We start from the raw sequence: 19,569 nt of genomic DNA, 5'->3' as shown, positions 1-19,569 counted from the left end.
ACTGTGTTTAGAGTCAGGAAGAACAATGGTGAATGCTGGAAACGTGCTGTCAAAGATTGGTGTAAAACTGGGATCTATTCCTGACTGAGAGTGAAACGGCAGGTTTAGGTTTCCAGACTAAAAATGCAAAAAAGTCTAAAACATTTTAATGTGTGTGTGTCAGTCCTGGTTTATTGAACAGAAACTGGCTTCAAATAAATTGGTTGAAGTCTGCATTAAAGTAGCAGCTGGAGACGTTCAAAGGAGCCTGTTAACTGCTGGGACAATGAGACAACAATTTGATTCCGAGATAGAGAAGGAGCTGCAGTGTGTGTCCAAGAATTCTCAGTTTTGTTGATGTGTGCTTCCCATACACTATCCTTCTAAATAAACCTCACTCCTATCAGCCTTTAACCATTATAAACAGAACAGAGAGAAGCTGAGCAGCATCAGAGCCCTGACTGACCATTTGAGAATGAGTGATGTGTTCAGCTGAAGTTTCCTGTTGGTAGTTTTCTGGGTGATCTCCTTATTTTGATCATTCTCAGTGACCCCTGGGTGTGAACCTGCTCTCCTCTCTTTTAGACATTCACTCACTTAACATCTCCTCTCTCTCAGAAACTCAATCACTTAACCTCTCTCATCTCTCTAACACTCACTGAACGTCTCTCTCTCTCTCTCCAGGCATTCACTCACACTTACCTCACCTTCCACCTCCCTTACACTCTAACCTCGCTCCTGTCTCACATTCACTTAACCTCTCTCCTCTCGGATACTGTGTTCATCACTTAATGTCTCTCTATCTTTCTTTCAAACACTCACTCATTTAACCTTCCTATTTCAGATAATGCTTAAACTTATTCATTGTTTTCTCTCTCTCATTACCTCTCTCTGAAAAAGCACAAACAGACTTCATCTCTCTTCGCTGTCTGAGAAAACATCTAATTGATGGAGATTCAATCCTCTCTGTTTCTCTCTCCCACTTCCTCTGACAGGCCCTGACTCACTTTAAATCTCCTCTTTTCTAATAACCCTGTTTGGGAAAACTCATTTGTTCTCTAATTCCTCCTCATTTCTCCCAGTGATGACCCTCAGTCCATCTCCCAATTCAGTGAATCTGTTAAAAGTCCAAATAATCTCCTTTCTTTATTGTTTAAAACAGGAATGGAGCTGAATGTAATGCTGAGACCAGTAGCAATCTGTGTGGTTGTTCTTGATGCTGTCAGAGTGAGTTCACCCTCACAGACAGGAAGACTGTTCACAGTGATAACATCAAACTGACGCCGGCTGTTTCATTCTCAGGTAACACAACTTCCTGTTTCTCTGCTGCCGGTTCAAAAACGCACATCTCACTTCTGAGCAGAAAATAAATCCAGGGACAACAATCTGTTGAGAACATCTGTCAATGCGGCCTATATCTGTCCACAGAGTCAGGGCAGAATCTCACAGGTCACATTGTGGTGACATTTACAAATGAGTCAGTTATTTCTGTTCAGAGTTTCCATTCACAGATATAGCCAGCTGTGTCTGTGGATCAGTTTCTAAATCATAGAAACCCTACAGTGCAGGAGGAGGCCATTCGGCCCATCAAGTCTGCACCGACCACAATCCCACCCAGGCCCTACCCCCATATCCCTACATATATTTACCCGCTAATCCCTCTAACCTACACATCTCAGAACACTAAGGGGCAAATTTAGCATGGCCAATCAGCCTAACCCACACATCTTTGGAGGAAGGAAGGAGCACCCGGAGGAAACCTACGCAGACACGAGGAGAGTGTGCAAACTCCACACAGACAGCGACCCGAGCCAGGAATCGAGCTCAGGTCCCTGGAGCTGTGAAGCAGCAGTGCTAACCACTGTGCTACCGTGCCACCCACTGAGTTCCCTCTGCTCTGATGTGGAGATGCCGACTCTGCTCCCCATAGCTGGGAACTGATAGCCTGCTCCCTTAAATTCTATATCATTCTCTCTGTATTGCTTGTTTCCTCTGTTTCTCAGCTTTTATCTTTGATTGCGTCATCTTTCTGCTTTTTAAAATCTTTCTCAATTTTTCTCTCAGTCTTTCTGTCTCTCCTTTCCTCTGTATCTCTCTCAGGCTCTGTGTGTTCCTATTTGATCAAGATGTTCAAAATCATGAAGAGTTTCTGATTGATTATAGAGGGAAAAACAGGGAGAAAAGCAGAAAAACCCGGCAGGTCCGGCGGCATCTGTTCAGAGAGTTAACATTTTGAGTCCATGTAATTCTTCAGGGCAGGAAAAACATGCGTTATCCATCTTAGATTAGGGAATGTGATGGGGAGATTTAATAGAGGTGTTTAAAATGACAAATGATTTATGATAGTGTCAATGGAGAGAAATTATCTCGCAGGAGCAGGAGGGTTTGTCGATGGAGAGAATCAATTTCCTCGGTGCAGGAGGGTCTGTAAGCAGAGGACACAGAGATTTAATATAATTGACAACAGAACTGAAGGGGGTGATAAGGAGAATTTTTTGCACAATAACTTGATATGATCTGGAATGCACAAATTGACACGTGCTAGAAGCAGGTTTAATAATAGCTTTCAAAGGGAATTGGATAAATACTTGCAGAAGGTAAATTGGCAGAGTTATGGTGAATGGGATTAATTGGACAGTTCACTCATCTTTGTGACATTCTGAATGTTTCTCTCCTAAGGTTTTAATGTTTGATCTTTTCGGTCATAATGTGTCTCAAACAGAAGATTAAAATATTGTGTTTGATGAGCATCAGATCTCTTTCCTGTGTGTCTGTGTAACTTGCGAACTGGTGATAACCATGAGGAGGAACTGATTATTTTCAGTTCCTCTAACGGACACACCTCAGATATCAGAAATCCCTGGAGTTTCCCATGTCCTCATTATTCTCGCCTCGAGTATAACAGCTCTCAGTCAGGCCGAGTCAGTCACATGTGTCTCTGTCATGATGTTTCCACTTGTATTTTATCACTCACCTCCCAGTGACACTCACTATAACACAGACACCTTAAAATATCATTGTTCCCTTACACTTTGTCCTCCTATTTTAATCAAATGTTTGTTGGGCCTCTTGTCTCCCTTAATGTCAGATTATCTGCAGTTAAAATGACCTCAGAGACACTGAAACCGACCTTTGTGATTTTTATACCAGACTCCAATCAGCCCCAGGAGCTGCAGTTGTAAAATACAGCAGAATTGGAATAACAGATAGGTTATTGTCTGATAATGACAGTGGGGCAGAGTAACACACACCGGAATTTAAATACATTATATCAATAGACCATGACTCACTCACACTATCAAATGAAGCCGAAACTTTGGTTCTGGTGCACTAGATACTGACTGTATTATCATTACATTGGATCTAATGCTGTGTTCACTAACATACTGCAACATGACTTATTATTTGAACAAACATTGTATTTGTTACACTCAGAGTAAGTCAGTGCTTTGCTGTGTTGTCTCTGTGCTCCATCCCCACTCTGATTGTATTGGAGCCTGTGTGTGTCATTGTTACACTGAGACTCTCTCACTATTATTATTGGACAAACAGCAAGTCACCGTCACAATGTCCGGCTGATTGACGGCAGCGCGGACCAATGGGAAGAGGGGGCAGTGCTGGAGGACCGATCTGGAGCGGTCGGTCCTCCAACCAATAGGAGCGAACGAGGGGCGGGGCCAACTTTGACTCGAGTGTGAGTAATGGCGATGGAAAACATTTATTTTGGGCCGGAAATCTGTTCGAGGTGATTGGCGGTACGGAGAGAGCAATGGATCGTCCAGGTGGGTGGAAACGCTGTGTAAGCATGTTGTGAGAGTCGCAAAATGCGGAAGAGAGCCTCCCGGACCCAGTTTGTACCGAGCGGGGCTGCAGCTCCTCATGTTCGTTTCGGGTTAACGTTCGCCATCTTTATTGGGGCAATATGCAGCAGTGCGCATGTGCGGCCGACATGTTTGTAGAGGGCAATGTTGTCAATCAGCGGGAGGCGCTTGTTCCCCAGTGTTCAGAATGGAGACAACTTGTCCATCAAACTGCATCAACCCTCTGAGTCCCAATGTCTTATTGATGAGGCAGAGCGCTGACAGAGAAGGAAATTGAAAGGGAAATAAAAACAATAAATGCTGGAAAATCTCAGCAGATCTGACATCATCCGTGGAGAGAGAATAGAACCAACGTTTTGAGACTGGATAACCCATAGTCAGAGCTTGTACACGTGTAAACAGAGCATGAAAACTTTGACACCTCCATGTACCCTTGTACACCTCAATCAATCTACTTTGCTCCAAGGAGAACAACCCCAAGTTATCCAGCCTAACATTGAGATGTATAAAATTCTGAGGGGCACAGATAGGGGGGATAGAAAGGAACTTTTCTCTTTAGTAGAGAGGTCAATAACCAGGAGCCTGGATTTAAGTTCAGGGGCAGGAGGATTATAGAAGATGTGAGGGAAAGCTTTTTCACTCAGATGGTGGTGGGAATCTGGAACTCACTGCATGAAAGGGTGGTAGAGGTGGGAATCATCATAACATTTAAGAAGAATTTAGGTAAGCTCTTGAAATGCCATAGCACGTAAGGTTACGCACCAAGTGTAGAAAATGGGATTAGAATAGAACGGTGCTTGATGGCCGGCACAAACACCATGGGCCGAAGGGCCTCTTTCCATGCTGTAAAACTCTATGATCACCCACGTTGGCAGCAAGTTCAATATCATCAGTCACAACCCCCCTGTATCTTCACTAACCGAATCAATCCATTTGAAACATTTTTAGTCGAGAATGTCGCTATATTTCTGTTAGACTGGCAGTCTGCATGGAGATTTTCAGCTGTGTGTGTCCAGGACAGGAAGCAGTGAGCATGGATCTGTCAATCAGCCTCAATCAGCACCTTCAGGAGAATTGGGAGGGTGAATATTAGATACAGCAGAGTGAGAATGGAGGGAGAGTGTGTGGGATGGAGATTTACAGCTTTTGGGGAATGAGAGTGGAAAGAATGTTCCACAGAAACTAGAATTGTCTGTTCTGAATTTCTATCCTGTACTGACTGTGATGAATTTTGTAAATTGTTTTTACAGGATATTAGAAGAGGAATCACACCGATAAATCTTAACGATCACATCTCGATCTGACAGAGTCACTCGATTCCTTGGAAACTAAATATCCTCAGCCTCTGAATGGGAAGGAGAAATGTTTGACTGCAAGATTTTAAGCAGCAGTGTGACTGGAAAAACACCGGGACACAAACACACACCTGAGTGAGAGTGTTCCAGTGCACTGACAGTGGAAAGAGCTTTAACCAGTGACACAGCCTGAAAATACATTGCAGCATTCACAGCAGGGAGAGACCATACCGTGTTCTCTGTGTGGACAAGGTTTCAAATGATACAAGGAGACTGAAAATATGGAAAAACCATGGAAATGTGAGGACTGTGGGAAGAGATACAAAGCGCCCTCTCTACTGGAAGCTCATCGGCACAGCCACACTGGGGAGAGGCCGTTCACCTGCTGGGTGTGTGGGAAGGGATTCATTGATTCATCCACTCTGCAGAGACACCAGCAAGTTCACACTGGTGAGAGTGCATTCACCTGCTGTCAGTGTGGGAAGGGATTTACTCAGATATCAAGCCTGCAGACACACCAGCGAGTTCACACTGGGGAGAGGCCATTCACCTGCTCTCAGTGTGGGAAGGGATTCAGTAAGTCATCCAACCTACAGAAACACCAGCGAGTTCACACAGGAGAGAGGCCATTCGGCTGCTCTGCATGTGGGAAAAGATTCACTCAGTTATCTCAGCTGCGGGCACACCAGCGAGTTCACACTGGGGAGAGACCATTCACCTGCTCTCAGTGTGGGAAGGGATTCACTCAATTGTACAGCCTGCAGACACACCAGCGCAATCACACTGGGGAGAGGCCATACAGTTGCTTTCAGTGTGGGAAGGGATTCATTCATTTATCAAACCTGCAGACACACCAGCGAGTTCACACTGGGGAGAAGCCATTCACCTGCTCTCAGTGTGGAAAGGGATTCACTCAGTTATCTAATCTGCGGAGACACCAGCGAGTTCACTCTGGAGAGAGGCCGTTCACCTGCCCCGTGTGTGGGAAGAGATTCACTCGGTTATCCACCCTGCAATCACACCAGCGAGTTCACACCGGGGAGAGACTGTTCATCTGCTCTCAGTGTGGGAAGGGATTCTGTGATTCATCCACCCTGCTGAAACACCAACAAGTTCACAAGTGAATATGGGGATTAAATTCTGCTGTTATTGTTTCTGCTCTCAATTACACCCAGGACTGCATTTTGTTCATTCTCACAGTTGGTCAATGGGGAGGGTCGGAGGGTTTCTTTCTGCTGGACTGGCCGGTCTCACGACTTTGCCTCCAGTGGGCTGATGCTCTTTGAGTCTTGTTGTGAATACCTTGTTTTAAATTTCACAAGGATCACAGAGTGACAGGGTGTGAGGAAGTTCAGAGATATTTAGTCAGCATTTCTGTTTGAAACGCCCCAAATGCCCATCCAATTTCCTTTGTAATTGTTTATTGTCTCCACTTCCTCCACCCTCGTAGGCAGCGAGTTCCAGGTCATTACCATTCGCTGCATCAAAATATTTTTCCTCATATCCCCCCACCGCATCTCTGACCCAAAACCTTAAATCTGTGTCCCCCCTCGTCCTTGTCCCATCAGCTAATGGGAACAGCTTTTCTTTGTCCACCTTATCTAAACCTGTCAGAATCTTGTCCACCTCTATCAAATCTCCCCTCAACCTCCTTTGCTCCAAGGGGAACAACCTCAGCCTGACATCGACAATAAAGAACAAACTAACAGAATATGTTAATACCTGAAATCAAATGGGAATGTTTAATTTCTGTTTTAAAGATACTGTGAAGATATTGTCCTGGACAATAAAGGAATTTGAATAACTCACCTTGAGCGTGGTTAAACGTGTTATGACCCAGGTCAGAAACTCCAAAGTGTTTTACAAAGTCAGCGGAGCCAGAAGTTTTGCACTTTGATTTTGGCATGGGTGAGCATAAATATTTCACTCCAGGTACGATTCAAGTGAGCCACTAGGAAGCTTTTATCAAACAAAGTGTATTTAAGAACACAGTGAAAGTATAAGAAGAAAAATTAGCATAACTTTTACCAATTGCAATAAAAAGCAACCATGATCTTGTATCAACCAGTACAGCTAAGTATACAGTTGCAAATCAAATAATCCCTTCAAACATACACCCCGTTCTAGGCTTTGCCCAGAAAGCAGGTATGCTCACATGATGCTGGATTTGGCAGCTTTTTAACACCTGTTGTGAATTAGTCCTTTAAATGTTGAATTCAAACTTTGACTTCCCAGTCTGCAGTCCAAAGAGCTTGTTACGAAAGAAAACTAAAATCTTTCTCCTGTTTAAAAAAAATGTCCAAAGAGAGCACTGACCTTTCAATCAGGCTCCACCCAACAATTCCAAAAGGGTCATAAAACTCCAGGTCACTGTATTAGCCCAGGCTGAAAATCAACAAGACGCCCATTATATTGCTTCATTATATTCATAGAATAGAATCCCGATAGCACAGAAGGAGGCCATTTGGCCCATCAAGCCTGCACTGACAACAATCCCAGCCTATATCCGTAACCCCACATATTTACCCTGCTAATCCCCCAGAAACTAGGGTCAATTTAGCACAGCCAATCAACCTAACCCACACAGCTTTGGACTGCAGGAGGAAACCGGAGCATCCGGAGGAAACTCATGCAGACACGGGGAGAATGTGCAAACTCCACACAGACAGTAACCCAAGCCAGGAATCAAACCTGGATCCCTGGTGCTGTGAGGCAGCAGTGCTAACCACTGCGCCACCGTGCCGCCATATTGTACTTTGTATTAGTGGAGTTGTAAATCAGTGAAGGCCAGCATAATACTTGGTCTGCGACACACTCCGCCATCCATGAACTTTGTTTTAAAGAAATCTACATTTGAAAGCCCGGTCATTGCATGAAATATCAGACAATAACGGGGAGATAAGAAAGACAGACACTCACTTTGATCTTTTCGTCAGCACATCTGAGAGTTAAGAATGTGTGACATGATTTTGGGATACCGGAGTGAGTGTACAGATGTGATTTGTTACATGTGAAAAATAACAAGCCTAAATTCATGGTGAGATGGAGTGAAGAGCGGGTCCCAAACACACACAGCTACTTGAGACACAGCAGGAGATGAAATGGTTCATGTGGCCAGGGCATTGAGACAACATTGTGACATCATCAAGGCATTGACACACACTCCAGAGAGAAACTGAGTTCAAAACAATCAGGATCCAATTAAACACACTGCACAGGGACAGAAAGTGAGGAAAATTACAGTAAAATGGATAATATTCTAGATTGGGACAATTAAGGGCTTGGGGGAAATAACACAGAGTAAGAACTGTCCACAACTTGGATAGGGGTAAAGAGAGAGCTGGAGAATCTTTTACATCCATGCTTGATCTGTTGCTTGAAGCATCTGTCCTTATGTACGAGTAACCTAGAACTCACGGTGCTCCTTCAGGAGAAGAAAAGATCGAGTAGATGTTACCCCAGGCGGGACCAGAACAGAACTGGAAAATAACGGAGTGAAGTTGAGTGAGGGGTCAGAGAGAGAGCATGTTTAACAGCTCTCTTGAAAGCCCAGCATGTTAAAGAGCCTGCCAACCCCTCACCCACTTTCCCTAAAGTGCATCAATCTCTGCAGGAAATGTCCAGAAAAATCAAATATTTTTACTGATAAAAGTTTATTAATGAAACAGAACATGGTTAAAACAAACAGAAAATGACTTGAGGATCAAAGACAACCAGAGTAAAAGGATGTTCACAATGTTCTGGACACAAATGGTTTCTCTTCAGCTCCTCTGTACCCTGTTCCTGTGACTCCCCGCTTTGGACACAGGGACACTGAACCCCGGGGGTCACCCCACCATCAGCCTCGGTCACCCCCTCCCATGTCCTGATTGGTTGGAGGCCCATTTCCCACTCCAGTACCTTCCCATCTCTCTAACAGTGCAGTTTCCCAACTGGGGCGCAGGCCCCGTTATTCTCAGCTAAATTCAGCCCTCAGCTCCGTCGCCTGGCTGTCATTGACACGAGCAATAGAGACAGAAAGGGAAGTCGAAACTTGTGTCTCTAAGCCAACGTTTCAACATTTGTGAGTCAAATCCATGTTATTTACACTGGGGGTTTTTATGATGAGATTAATTGAAGTGTTCGGCGAGTCAGCAAGCTCGAGAAGCACTGATTCCAGATTGTTCAATACTTCTGTCTTGAATCACAAAAGCTTCTCACTTTATCCCCTTCCTGAACTGAATTCCATCATCCTGAGCAGCTGTGGGTGTCACCCCTCTGTGTAAACTCCTGCCCCTTTTTATAAGGCTCTCTCATTCCTTATTGTGGGTCAATTCTTTAATGGTTGAGGATCGCTCTGTGATGTAGTGAGTGTTTATCCGGTCAATCAATGTTTCTGATGTCAGTCAGAATGTCCATCGTTACTTTTCACCTGTTTCTTACTCTGTGTTTTATAAAAATAAAGTTTATAAACTTTTACAGAATGGTCAGCTTTAAGGTTTCTGTAGTTGGTGATGAGGTCAGCCAAAGGTCAAAGCCTCTCTCTTTTCTCCTTCCTGTTTAACTAAGGGGTTGTGTGGAATATTCCATTCAGGGGGAGGTGTTGGGATAGTGGGAATGTCTCTGGCCGAGTAATGCAGAGACCCAGCAAAGGATCTGGGGACAGGCAGCTGGTGGGATTTGAATTCAGTGAATCAATCTGGAATTATATAAAGTTAGTGTCAGAAACGGTGACCATGAAACTATCGACTGTTGTAAAAACCCGTCCAGTTCACCCGATTAATACCCCCTATTAGGGAGGGAAATCTGCCATCCTTACCCGGTCTGGCCGACATGTGAATCCAGACCCACACAGCGATGTGGGTGACTCTTAACTGTCCCTCTGAAATGGCTGAGCAAGTCACTCCATTCAAGGGCAATTAGGAGCTGAGCAACGTGTGCTGGGGCTTTGCCAGCAGTGTCCACATCCCAGGGAAGAATAAAGAATATTCCACGGAAAGTGATGGGTGATTTGAAATGAATTGAAAGTAGGTCAGGAGGTGCTCGTATCGTCCAGAGCTGCTTTTCAATGGATCCTCCTGTTTAAAATAAAAACACATCAGTGTGCCCCTTTCCCAGACACACTGACCTTGGAATATCACAATGCTGTTTTTAAACATTCCTATGTTAAAGAATTAGTTATTTAGAATTGTGAAACAGACAGAAATTAAATGTTCCGTTTTTCCTGGGATCCTCCTGTGCCTGGCACCGGTGTCCTGAACAAGGTTATTAACATTCTCTGGGTTAAAGGTTCCTCCTGGTTCTTGCTGTCTGTTGTGTCCTTTGTCACAGTCGGTACCAGGACATTTCTATTGAAAGGTTGTTGAGAAATTCCAGTGAATTCCAGTCCCTTGTGTAACGTTCCATTTGGTGTGCGTCAGATTCAGAGATGTCCACGTGTGTGTGAAAAGGGTTCTGGGTAAGGGTTTTAACCCTTCTTTCCCCGTTAGTAACAATGAGCCCTTTATTCAATTCTGAAGTATAAAGTCCTCATTAGATATCAATTCTACCTGTTATCTACATTTCACCAACCAGTCTATATTTTCATCACAGGACTGCAGTGGGAGCACCGTCAACATCTTACTGACTTGATCGATTTTATCGAGGAGGTGATGAAGGTGATCGATGAGGGTAGAGCAGTGGATGTTGTGAACATGGATTTTAGTGAGGCTTTCGACAAGGTCCCTCATGGTCGGCTCATCCAGAAGATTAAGATGCATGGGATTCACGGTGACTTGGCCGCTTGGATTCAGAATTGACTTGCCCATAGAAGTCAGAGAGTAGTGATGGAGGGTGTTTTTCTGGCTAGAGGTCCGTGACTAGTGGTGTTCTGCAGGGATCTGTACTGGGACCTGCGCTGTTTGTGATATATATCAATGACTTGGATGAAAATGTGGATGGGTGGGTTAGTAAGCTTGCAGACGACACAAAACTAGATGGAGTTGTAGATAGTGTAGAAGGTTGTCAAAGGATACAGTGGGATGTAGATCAGCTGCAGATATGAGCGGAGAAATGGCAGATGGATTTTAATCCAGACAAGTGAGAGGTGCTGCACTTTGGAAGATCAAATATTAAGGATAAGTATCCAGTTAATGTACAGAGAGATCTTGGGATTCAAGAAAGTTCAAAGGAGATGTGAGGGGCAAGTTTTTTTTACAGAGAGTGGTAAGTGTCTGGAACACGCTGCTAGGAGTGGTGGTGGAGGCAGATACGATAGGGGCGTTTAAGGGGGTTTTAAATAAGCACATGAATATGCAAGGAATAGAGGAATATGGACTAAGGGCAGGCAGAAAGAAATAGTTTAATTTGGCATCATGTTCGACACAACATGGTGGGCTGAAGGGTCTGTTCCTGTGCTATGCTGTTCTACGTTCTATTTGTGATCTCCATTTAGAAAAAGGAAATAGAGACACTGGAGAAGGGGCAAGAAAGATTCACAAGAATAATCCCAGAACTGTCATCACTTGTGAACTCACTGGTGTTTCACCAAGTTTGCTGACTGAGTGAATCCCTTCCCAGTCAGAGCAGGTGACCAGCCTCTGCCTGGTGTGAACTCACTGGTGGGACATTCGTTCCCGAGAGCTTTTGAAGCCACGCCCACATTTAAAGGGTCTCTCCTGGGTGTGATGATGTTGTGTCTGGGCAGGCTGGATAACCGAGTAAATCCTTTCGCACACACCGAGCAGGTGAATGGTTTCTCCCCGGTGTGAACTCACTGGTGTTTCAGCAGTGTTGATGATATTCTAAACCTCCTTGAACAGTGAGAGCAGCTGAACGGCCTCTCCCCGGTGTGAATGTGCTCGGGGATCATCAGTTCCTGAGAGCTTCTGAAGCCGGCCTCTCAGGCAGAGCATTTAAAGGGAGTCTCCTTGGAGTGAGTGCCTTTGTGTTTCTGCAGGCTGGATGACTGAGTGAATCCTTTCCCACACACAGAGCAGGTGAACGGTCTCTCCCCAGTGTGAACTCGCTGGTGGGACACCAGTTCTCCAGAGCTTTTGAATCCGCTCCCACAGTCAGAACATTTAAAACGGTCTCTCTTTGGTGTGAGTGAGATTGTGCCTGCGCAGGTTCGATGAATGAGTGAATCTCTTCCCACACACAGAGCAGGTGAACGGCCTCTCCCCAGTGTGAACGCGCTGGTGCGTCAGCAGATGGGATGACTGAGTGAATCCCTTCCCACAATTGGAACAGGTGAACAGTCTCTCCCCAGTGTGAACTCGCTGGTGTTTCAGCAAGTTGGAAGACTGATTGAATCCTTTCCCACAATTGGAGCAGGTGAACGGTTTCTCCCCGTTGTGAACTCGCTGGTGTATCCGCAGGTTGTATGCTTTTCTAAACCACTTTGTGCAGTGAGAGCAGCTGAACGGTCTCTCCTCAGTGTGAATGCGCTGGTGGGACACCAGATCCTGAGAGCTTTTAAAACCACTTCCACAGTCACAGCACTTAAAGGGTCTCTCATTGGTATGAGTGAGATTGTGTTCCCGCAGGGTGGATAACTGAGTGAATCCCTTCCCACACACAGAGCAGATGAATGGTCTCTCCCCGGTGTGAACTCGCTGGTGTTTCCGCAGGTTGTATGATGTTCTAAACCTCTTTGAGCAGTGAGAGCAGCTGAACGGTCTCTCCTCAGTGTGAATGCGCTGGTGCATCATCAGTACCTGAGAGCTTTTGAATCCGCTCCCACAGTCAGAGCATTTAAACGGTCTCTCATTGGTGTGAGCGAGATTGTGTGTCTGCAGGCTGGATAACTGACTGAATCCCTTCCCACACACAGAGCAGGTGAATGGTCTCTCCCCAGTGTGACTGCGTTGATGAATTTCCAGTGCAGATGGGTATCTGAATCCCTTTCCACAGTCCCCACATTTCCATGGTTTCTCCATGGTGCGGGTGTCCTTGTGACTCTCCAGGTTAAACAATCAGTTAAATCTCACACAGAACACGGGTACAGTCTCTCCCCGCTGTGAATGCTGCAATGTATTTTCAGGCTGTGTAACTGGTTAAAGCTCTTTCCACACTCAGTGCACTGGAACACTCTCACTCGGGTGTGTGTATCTCACTGCATTTCTAGTCACAGCGATGTTTACAATCCTTTGAAGCCAAGAGGCCAAACAAACATTTCTCCTGCTAGATTCAAAGGCCGATGATATTCAGGTCCCAAGAAGTCGAGTCACTCTGTCAGATCTCGATGTGATGTTGGAGATTTCTGTCTGATTTCTCCTTGTCTAATATCCTGTAAGCCAATTTAGAAAAAACATCGCAATTCAGAATACGATCCAAATTTAAATCTACATTTCTAGTTTCTATGGAGCATTCATTAGAGACACAGTCATGAAGCATTAAACTAGCCGAGCAGGGCCTCCCGTATCAGCACACAGGCAGCTGCTTTGTGAGACTGCCAGCAGTACGGACAAGTCAGAGATAAGGGTGTCCTCAGAAGTGGGATTCATTGTGAAAGCTCAGGGACGGTTGATAAGATGCAGCAATTCTATGATTCTAATGAACATTCTTTCCTCTCCCATTCCCCAAAAGCTGTGAACCTCCATCCCACACACTCTCCCTCCATTCTCACTCTGCTGTATCTAATATTCACCCTCCCAATTCTCCTGAAGGTGCTGATTGAGGCTGATTGACAGATCCATGCTCACTGCTTCCTGTCCAGCACAGAAATCAGAACAAATAGGAGCTGCAGTCAGCATTCGGCCCATCGAGTCTGCTCAACCATTCATTCAGATTATTGGTTGATCTACCTCTGCATTATTTTCCCCACACTGTCCCCCACATCCATCGATATCTTCAATATCTAGAAACCTATCAATCCCTCTCTTGAAAATTTTTGATGACTGAGGCTCTATAGTCCTCTGTGGTAGAGAATCCAAAACATCACCACATCCTTGAGTGAAGAAATCCTTCCTCACCTGAGCTTTCTCTCCATTTTCCAGCCTGTTCCCAATAATTATTGACTCCCTTGTCATTCAAACACTGTCTAACTCATCCTTGAATATATTCAATCCCTCCACTGGTCCCTATGGAAGAGAAATCTTGATACTAACAATTCTCTGAGGGAAGAGATTGTTGGAAATATATAATACAGCTGTAGTCCAAAATTACACAGCCAGATATAATAAGTGTATTTTATTACAGAGCTATAAATAATATATCTAATCTGTACCATATAACAGGGGAGCTGATAGCCTCGTGGTATTATCGCTAGACTATTAATCCAGAAATTTAGCTGATGTTCTGGGGACCCAGGTTCGAATCCTGCCACGGCAGATGGTGGAATTTGAATTTAAAAACAAAATCTAGAACTAAGAATCGACTGATGACCATGAAACAATTGTCGATTGACCAAAAAACCCATCTGGTTCATTAATGTGCTTTAGGGAAGGAAATCTGCCGTCCTTACCCAGTCTGGCCTACATGTGGTTGACTCTCAACCATCCTCCGAAATGGCCGAGCGAGCCATTCAGTTCAAGGGGAATTAGGGATGGGCAATAAATGCTGGCCCAGCCGGCAATGCCCGTGTCCCAAGGATGAATTAAAAAAACATCAGACACGTCTCTGTCCGATATTAGTTTACTGTCCCCTTTAATATATTTCAGAAATTAGATGGGCACATGAAGGAAATAAAGTTGCAGGGGAAAGGGAATATAGAAAGGGAATGGGACTGACTGGATTGTTCTACAGAGAGTCAGCATGGATTCGAGTTACTGAATGGACTCCTCCTGCACTGTAATGACTCGATGAATGAAAATATATAACATAGCTTCAGTGTTACATTACAAAACGAGAAATAATAATAAATGTACTTTGTTACAGAACCATAAATAATATATCAAATCTACAATATAACAACACTAAGCATATCTCTGTCCTATATTAATTTATTGTTCTTTTAAATGTCAGCCATCTCCTCAGGAAACCAGCCCTTTAATTGTGAACATTAGGAAAGGGACTTTTTAGCCAGAAATCAATGTGTCAAGCTGGGGGAGCAAAGGATGTCAATGTCTTTAAGAGAAATTGCAGTGTTAATATAAGCCTTACTTGTGACTAATAAATAAACTTTAAACTTTAGGGGCAGCACAGTAGCACAGTGGTTAGCACTGCTGCTTCACAGCTCCAGGGACCTGGGTTCGATTCCCGGCTTGGGTCACTGCCTGTGTGGAGTTTGCACATTCTCCTCGTGTCTGCGTGGGTTTCCTCCGGGTGCTCCGGTTTCCTCCCACAGTCCAAAGATGTGCGGGTTAGGTTGATTGGCCAGGTTAAAAATTGCCCCTTAGAGTTCTGAGATGCGTGGATTAGCGGGTAAATATGTGGGGGTAGGGCCTGGGTGGGATTGTGGTCGGTGCAGACTCGATGGGCCGAATGGCCTCCTTCTGCACTGTAGGGTTTCTATGAGTTCTATAATATAAACTACCCAATTCTCCTGAAGGTGCTAATTAATGCTGATCGACACTCACCATTTCATGTTCCTGACAGATCATAAGAAATAGTTAGAAATTCAGCCCACCAAGCTGTTCAATTGAATTTTTTTTATTCATTCATGGGACATGGATGTTGCTGGCTGGCCAGCATTTATTACCCATCCCCAGTAGCCCTTGGAGGGCAGTTGAGAGTCAACCACATTGTTGTGGCTTTGGAGTCACATGTAGGCCAGACCAATTAAGGATGGCAGATTTCATTCCCTGAAGGACATGAGTGAACCAGATAGGTTTTTCCGACAATCGAAAGGGTTTCATGGTCATCAGTAATTTCTTAATTCCAGATATTTTTTATTGAATTCAAATTCCACCAGCTGCTATGGGGTGGGATTGTTGTTGGTGCAGACTCGATGGGCTGAATGGCCTCCCTCTGTACTGTAGGATTACTATGATTCTATGGCAGGATTCAAACCCGGGTCCCCAGAACATTAGCTGAGTTTCTGATTAATAGTCCAGCAATAATACCACAAGGCCATCGTCTCCCCATCAAGATCATGGCTGATTTGATGTAATCTTAACTCCACTTTTCTTCCTGTCACCCTTGACTCCCTTTTCAATCAAAAATCTCTGTGTTTTGAGTATATTTAATGATGCAGCCTTCACTGCTCTCTGGGGAAGAGAATTGCAAAGACTAACGGCCCTCTGAGGGAAGACATTTCTCCTCATCGCCATCAGAAATGGGGGACCCTTTATTTTGACAATCTGCCGACTAATTCTAGAATCCCCAACATTGGAAACATCCTCTCTTCATCTATACTAATCACTACCTCACAATCTGATGTCAATACTATGATCACCTCTAAACTCCAGTCAGTACAGGCCCAAACTTATCTCACAAAACAACGCCTTCATCCCAGGTATCAGCCTGCAGATCCTTCTCTGAACTGACAATGACAGAGAGGTGATCAGGGAGGGCAGAGGTGAAACAAAGCAATGGATGGACATGGATTCAGATCCACAGTAACGGAGTCACACCAGCCCCAGAGACGTGGAACCAGAGCACAGATAACAGAGCACAGCACAAAAACTCAAAATTATAGGTAAATGTTCAATAATACTCACTTCTGAAACAATTTCACTGTTTTCTAATTTAAAACCTGCGGCTGGAAAGATGTCAGAAGCACTGGAATCAGAGAAAAATTGCAATCTTCAAATATTCTAACTCCCTGCAAAAGGAGATTACAAGAGTCATGTTAATTGTGGCTTGAAATTAAGAGATAACATTTTTTGGGGGTTTGAGATTGCTTGAAAATCCTCTTCTAACCAAGGAGATTCCAAAATCACAGAATCTCTGCAGTGCAGAAGGAGGCCTTTTAGGCCATTTAGTCTGCACCAAGTTTCTAACAGAGCACCTTTACTCAGACCCTATCCCTGTAACCTGATGTACGTACATCACTAATCCTCCCCTTTCCTTCCCCCTCATCTTGGGACACAAAGACACAATTTAGCACTGTCGATCAACCTAACCTGCACATCTTTGGAGTGTGGGAGGAAACCAGAGCACCCAGAGGAAACCCACATGGACAGAGGGAGAATGTGTAAACTCCATACAGACAATCACCCGAGGCTGGAATTGAACCGTGTCTCTGGCGCTATGAGACAGAAGTGCTAACCACTGTGTCACCCCCAACAGTCATTTGTCAGTCCCGAATATAAATCCATAACATTCTCCCCTCCTGTTTTCTAGCATAAGATTACTTAAGATGGAATATACTTACATTGGAAGCAATTCAGACAATGTTCACTCGCTGATTTTGGGCATGAAGGGGTCTGTTTTATGAGGAAAGGTTAGGCAGGGTACATCTATGCTCATTGGATTTTAAATAAATGAGATGTGATCTTACTGAAACATATGAGATTCTGAAGGTGCTTGACAGAGTCAACGCTGAAAGGGTTTACCCCTCAACAGGGAATCTGGAACTGCGAGAACAACTTAAAAATAATGATCTAAGACAGAGATGAGGAGAAATTGCTTCTCTCAGAAGTTCAGTAAGCTGTGAAATTCTCTCCCTCATTGAACAGTAGAGGCCGGCTCATTGAGTATATTCAAAGCTGTGTTATATACAATTTTACCGACCAGGGAGTGATGAGATGGAGAGGTTGGGGCTGGAGGAAAATTGAGTTAAGCCATGTCTTTACTGAATGGCAGAGCAGCCTCGATGGGTCTAGATGCCCCCTCCTGCTCCTAATTTTGATCATGTTTTTATTCTGTTATTCGAATGGCCGCACATTCCCCCTGCAGCACCTTCCCCCGGGAAAGGCAGCATCCATGAACCCGGCCTGTCAGTCAATGACTCAAACATTGTCTCTCCTGGTCACCCAAATCCTGAAGCTCCGCCCACTGGTCGCGCATGCGCTCTGCTCCCCGCTGAACAAAAATGGCGGCTGCGGCACTGGGCCTGATCCCGGATAAAATCCCCTAAGCTGCAAACCCGGGACCGGAAGGCTCTAATTCAGGCCTTGCGGCCTGCAGCAGATGTTTATGAAACCTCTGTTCCCTCCCCACCCCGGCTCCCGGTTCCATTCCTCCTTGCGCCCCACCGATTCTTACCCGTTGAAAAAAGTGTCTCCCGCAGGGCTCCGAGCAAAGTGACACTGCGCCAGATACAGCGCTGCGCCTGCGCACTGGGCTCCTGTGGATGAATAGGGCACTTTCACACCCGCAGCGAATGCTGGGTAATAACCGCCATTGAAACCTCATACAGTTAATTCAAAATAACATTGTTAGCATTTGAGGTAAATTAATGAAATATTGAGAATTGGTGATCTGCTGTGCTCCATTTCTCAAAGTTCTGCTGCAGGACCATGCAATAACTTCAAAGCTTTTACATCGTTTCCCTCTCACTCCTCCCTTTATGGTGCTGATTCTGGCTGGGTTCAATCGCAGTCACTGGTTCTTCTCTCTGTCCCTGATACTGAATATTCACTCTTTTAGAGAATGAAACAGCATAAATAGAAACCATTTGGCCCATTATGTCTCTGCTGGCTCTCTGGAAGATCTATCCAACTAATTCCACAGCCCAGCTGGTAGAGTCAGAACAATGCGGGAGGGTCGTGGGGATTCCAATCAGACCGAATCATTTTATCATAAAAGTGAAATACTGTGGATGCTGGAATCTGAAAAAAACCCAGAAAATGCTGGAAAATCTCAGCGGGTCTGACAGCATCTGTGGAGAGAGAATAGAGCCAATATTTTGAGTCCAGATGTCTCTTCATAAGAGCTCTTACGAAGTGTCATTCAGACTCGAAACGTTGGCTCTATTCTCTAATTATTTTATTGATATGTTTCTTGTTCTTAGTTTCCAAATGGCAGGTAAGAGACCTGTCCAGTCCCCACTTGAGCTCTGATTTTTCACTGAACATGCTTGGGGAGGATTATAACCATTAGAATCTACTCTCAGAGGTCTACTTTTCAGTCCAGTGCTACTTGGAGTATACCGTCACTTCACCGACTATCGGGTCACAAGTCCCTCACAGTTCTTATCACAAATTTATGATAAAATAATTTAAACAATGCCTGAGAACGCTTCTTCACTTCTTAATCGACTACCTACCATGGTTTGTTGATTGGTCAGACCCTCTTTTTACAAATTCGGGTATATCAGCTGCTGAACACCAGCCGGTGTTCTGGAATAAGTTTAGTTCTAACTCATTCTGAGAAAATATTTTCACCATGTCCTCTATCAGGGCCCTGCTAAGCAGTTTTAATGGTCCGTGATTGCAGAAACTGAGCAGTCACAGGAATGTGGTCAAGATAGTCCAGTCCCATAATACCTCACATTCAATCTGCAGTCCTTCAATTATAACAGAATATGTGGCTGTATGTAGCTGCCTCGGCCATGGTCAACCCCAACACTGCCTTCTTGAACTGCTTCAATGCCTGAGGTGTAAGTACACCCACAGTGCTGTTAGGGAGGGTTTTCCAGCTACACATTCCATACTTTCACCAGAATGAAGGTGGATACCAGATTGATA

At 44.6% G+C, this 19,569-nt stretch overlaps 2 protein-coding genes across 5 annotated transcripts; one reads left to right on the top strand and one right to left on the bottom strand.

The window, feature by feature from the left end:
* Positions 1-3,625: 3,625 nt before the first annotated feature.
* On the top strand, positions 3,626-10,814 carry LOC144486708 (uncharacterized). 2 transcript variants are annotated; one of them, XR_013496329.1, is made up of 3 exons: positions 3,626-3,761; positions 5,051-7,003; positions 10,667-10,814. XR_013496329.1 is itself a non-coding variant. In XM_078204717.1 (2 exons), exon 2 carries the CDS (start codon positions 5,377-5,379, stop codon positions 6,217-6,219), a length of 843 nt encoding a protein of 280 aa, XP_078060843.1. In that variant the 5' UTR covers positions 3,626-3,761; positions 5,051-5,376; the 3' UTR covers positions 6,220-7,471. The 2 variants fall into 2 exon arrangements, 1 of the variants encoding a protein (XP_078060843.1); XM_078204717.1 differs by lacking the exon at positions 10,667-10,814 and having other exon boundaries at positions 5,051-7,471.
* Positions 10,815-11,284: 470 nt separating this feature from the next.
* On the bottom strand, positions 11,285-18,212 carry LOC144486707 (uncharacterized). Of its 3 annotated transcripts, none has more exons than XM_078204713.1 (3): positions 18,146-18,186; positions 16,657-16,760; positions 11,285-13,343 (listed from the first exon to the last, which is right to left on the bottom strand). In XM_078204713.1, exon 3 carries the CDS (start codon positions 12,991-12,993, stop codon positions 12,136-12,138), a length of 858 nt encoding a protein of 285 aa, XP_078060839.1. In that variant the 5' UTR covers positions 12,994-13,343; positions 16,657-16,760; positions 18,146-18,186; the 3' UTR covers positions 11,285-12,135. The 3 variants fall into 3 exon arrangements, with proteins under 3 accessions (XP_078060839.1, XP_078060840.1, XP_078060842.1); XM_078204714.1 differs by lacking the exon at positions 18,146-18,186 and adding an exon at positions 17,313-17,408; XM_078204716.1 differs by lacking the exon at positions 16,657-16,760 and having other exon boundaries at positions 18,146-18,212.
* Positions 18,213-19,569: the final 1,357 nt, after the last annotated feature.

This window comes from Mustelus asterias, unplaced genomic scaffold (assembly GCF_964213995.1).
Source record: "Mustelus asterias unplaced genomic scaffold, sMusAst1.hap1.1 HAP1_SCAFFOLD_433, whole genome shotgun sequence".
Taxonomy (NCBI): Eukaryota; Metazoa; Chordata; class Chondrichthyes; order Carcharhiniformes; family Triakidae; genus Mustelus; species Mustelus asterias.
This window is presented reverse-complemented; position numbering and strand designations above follow the sequence as displayed.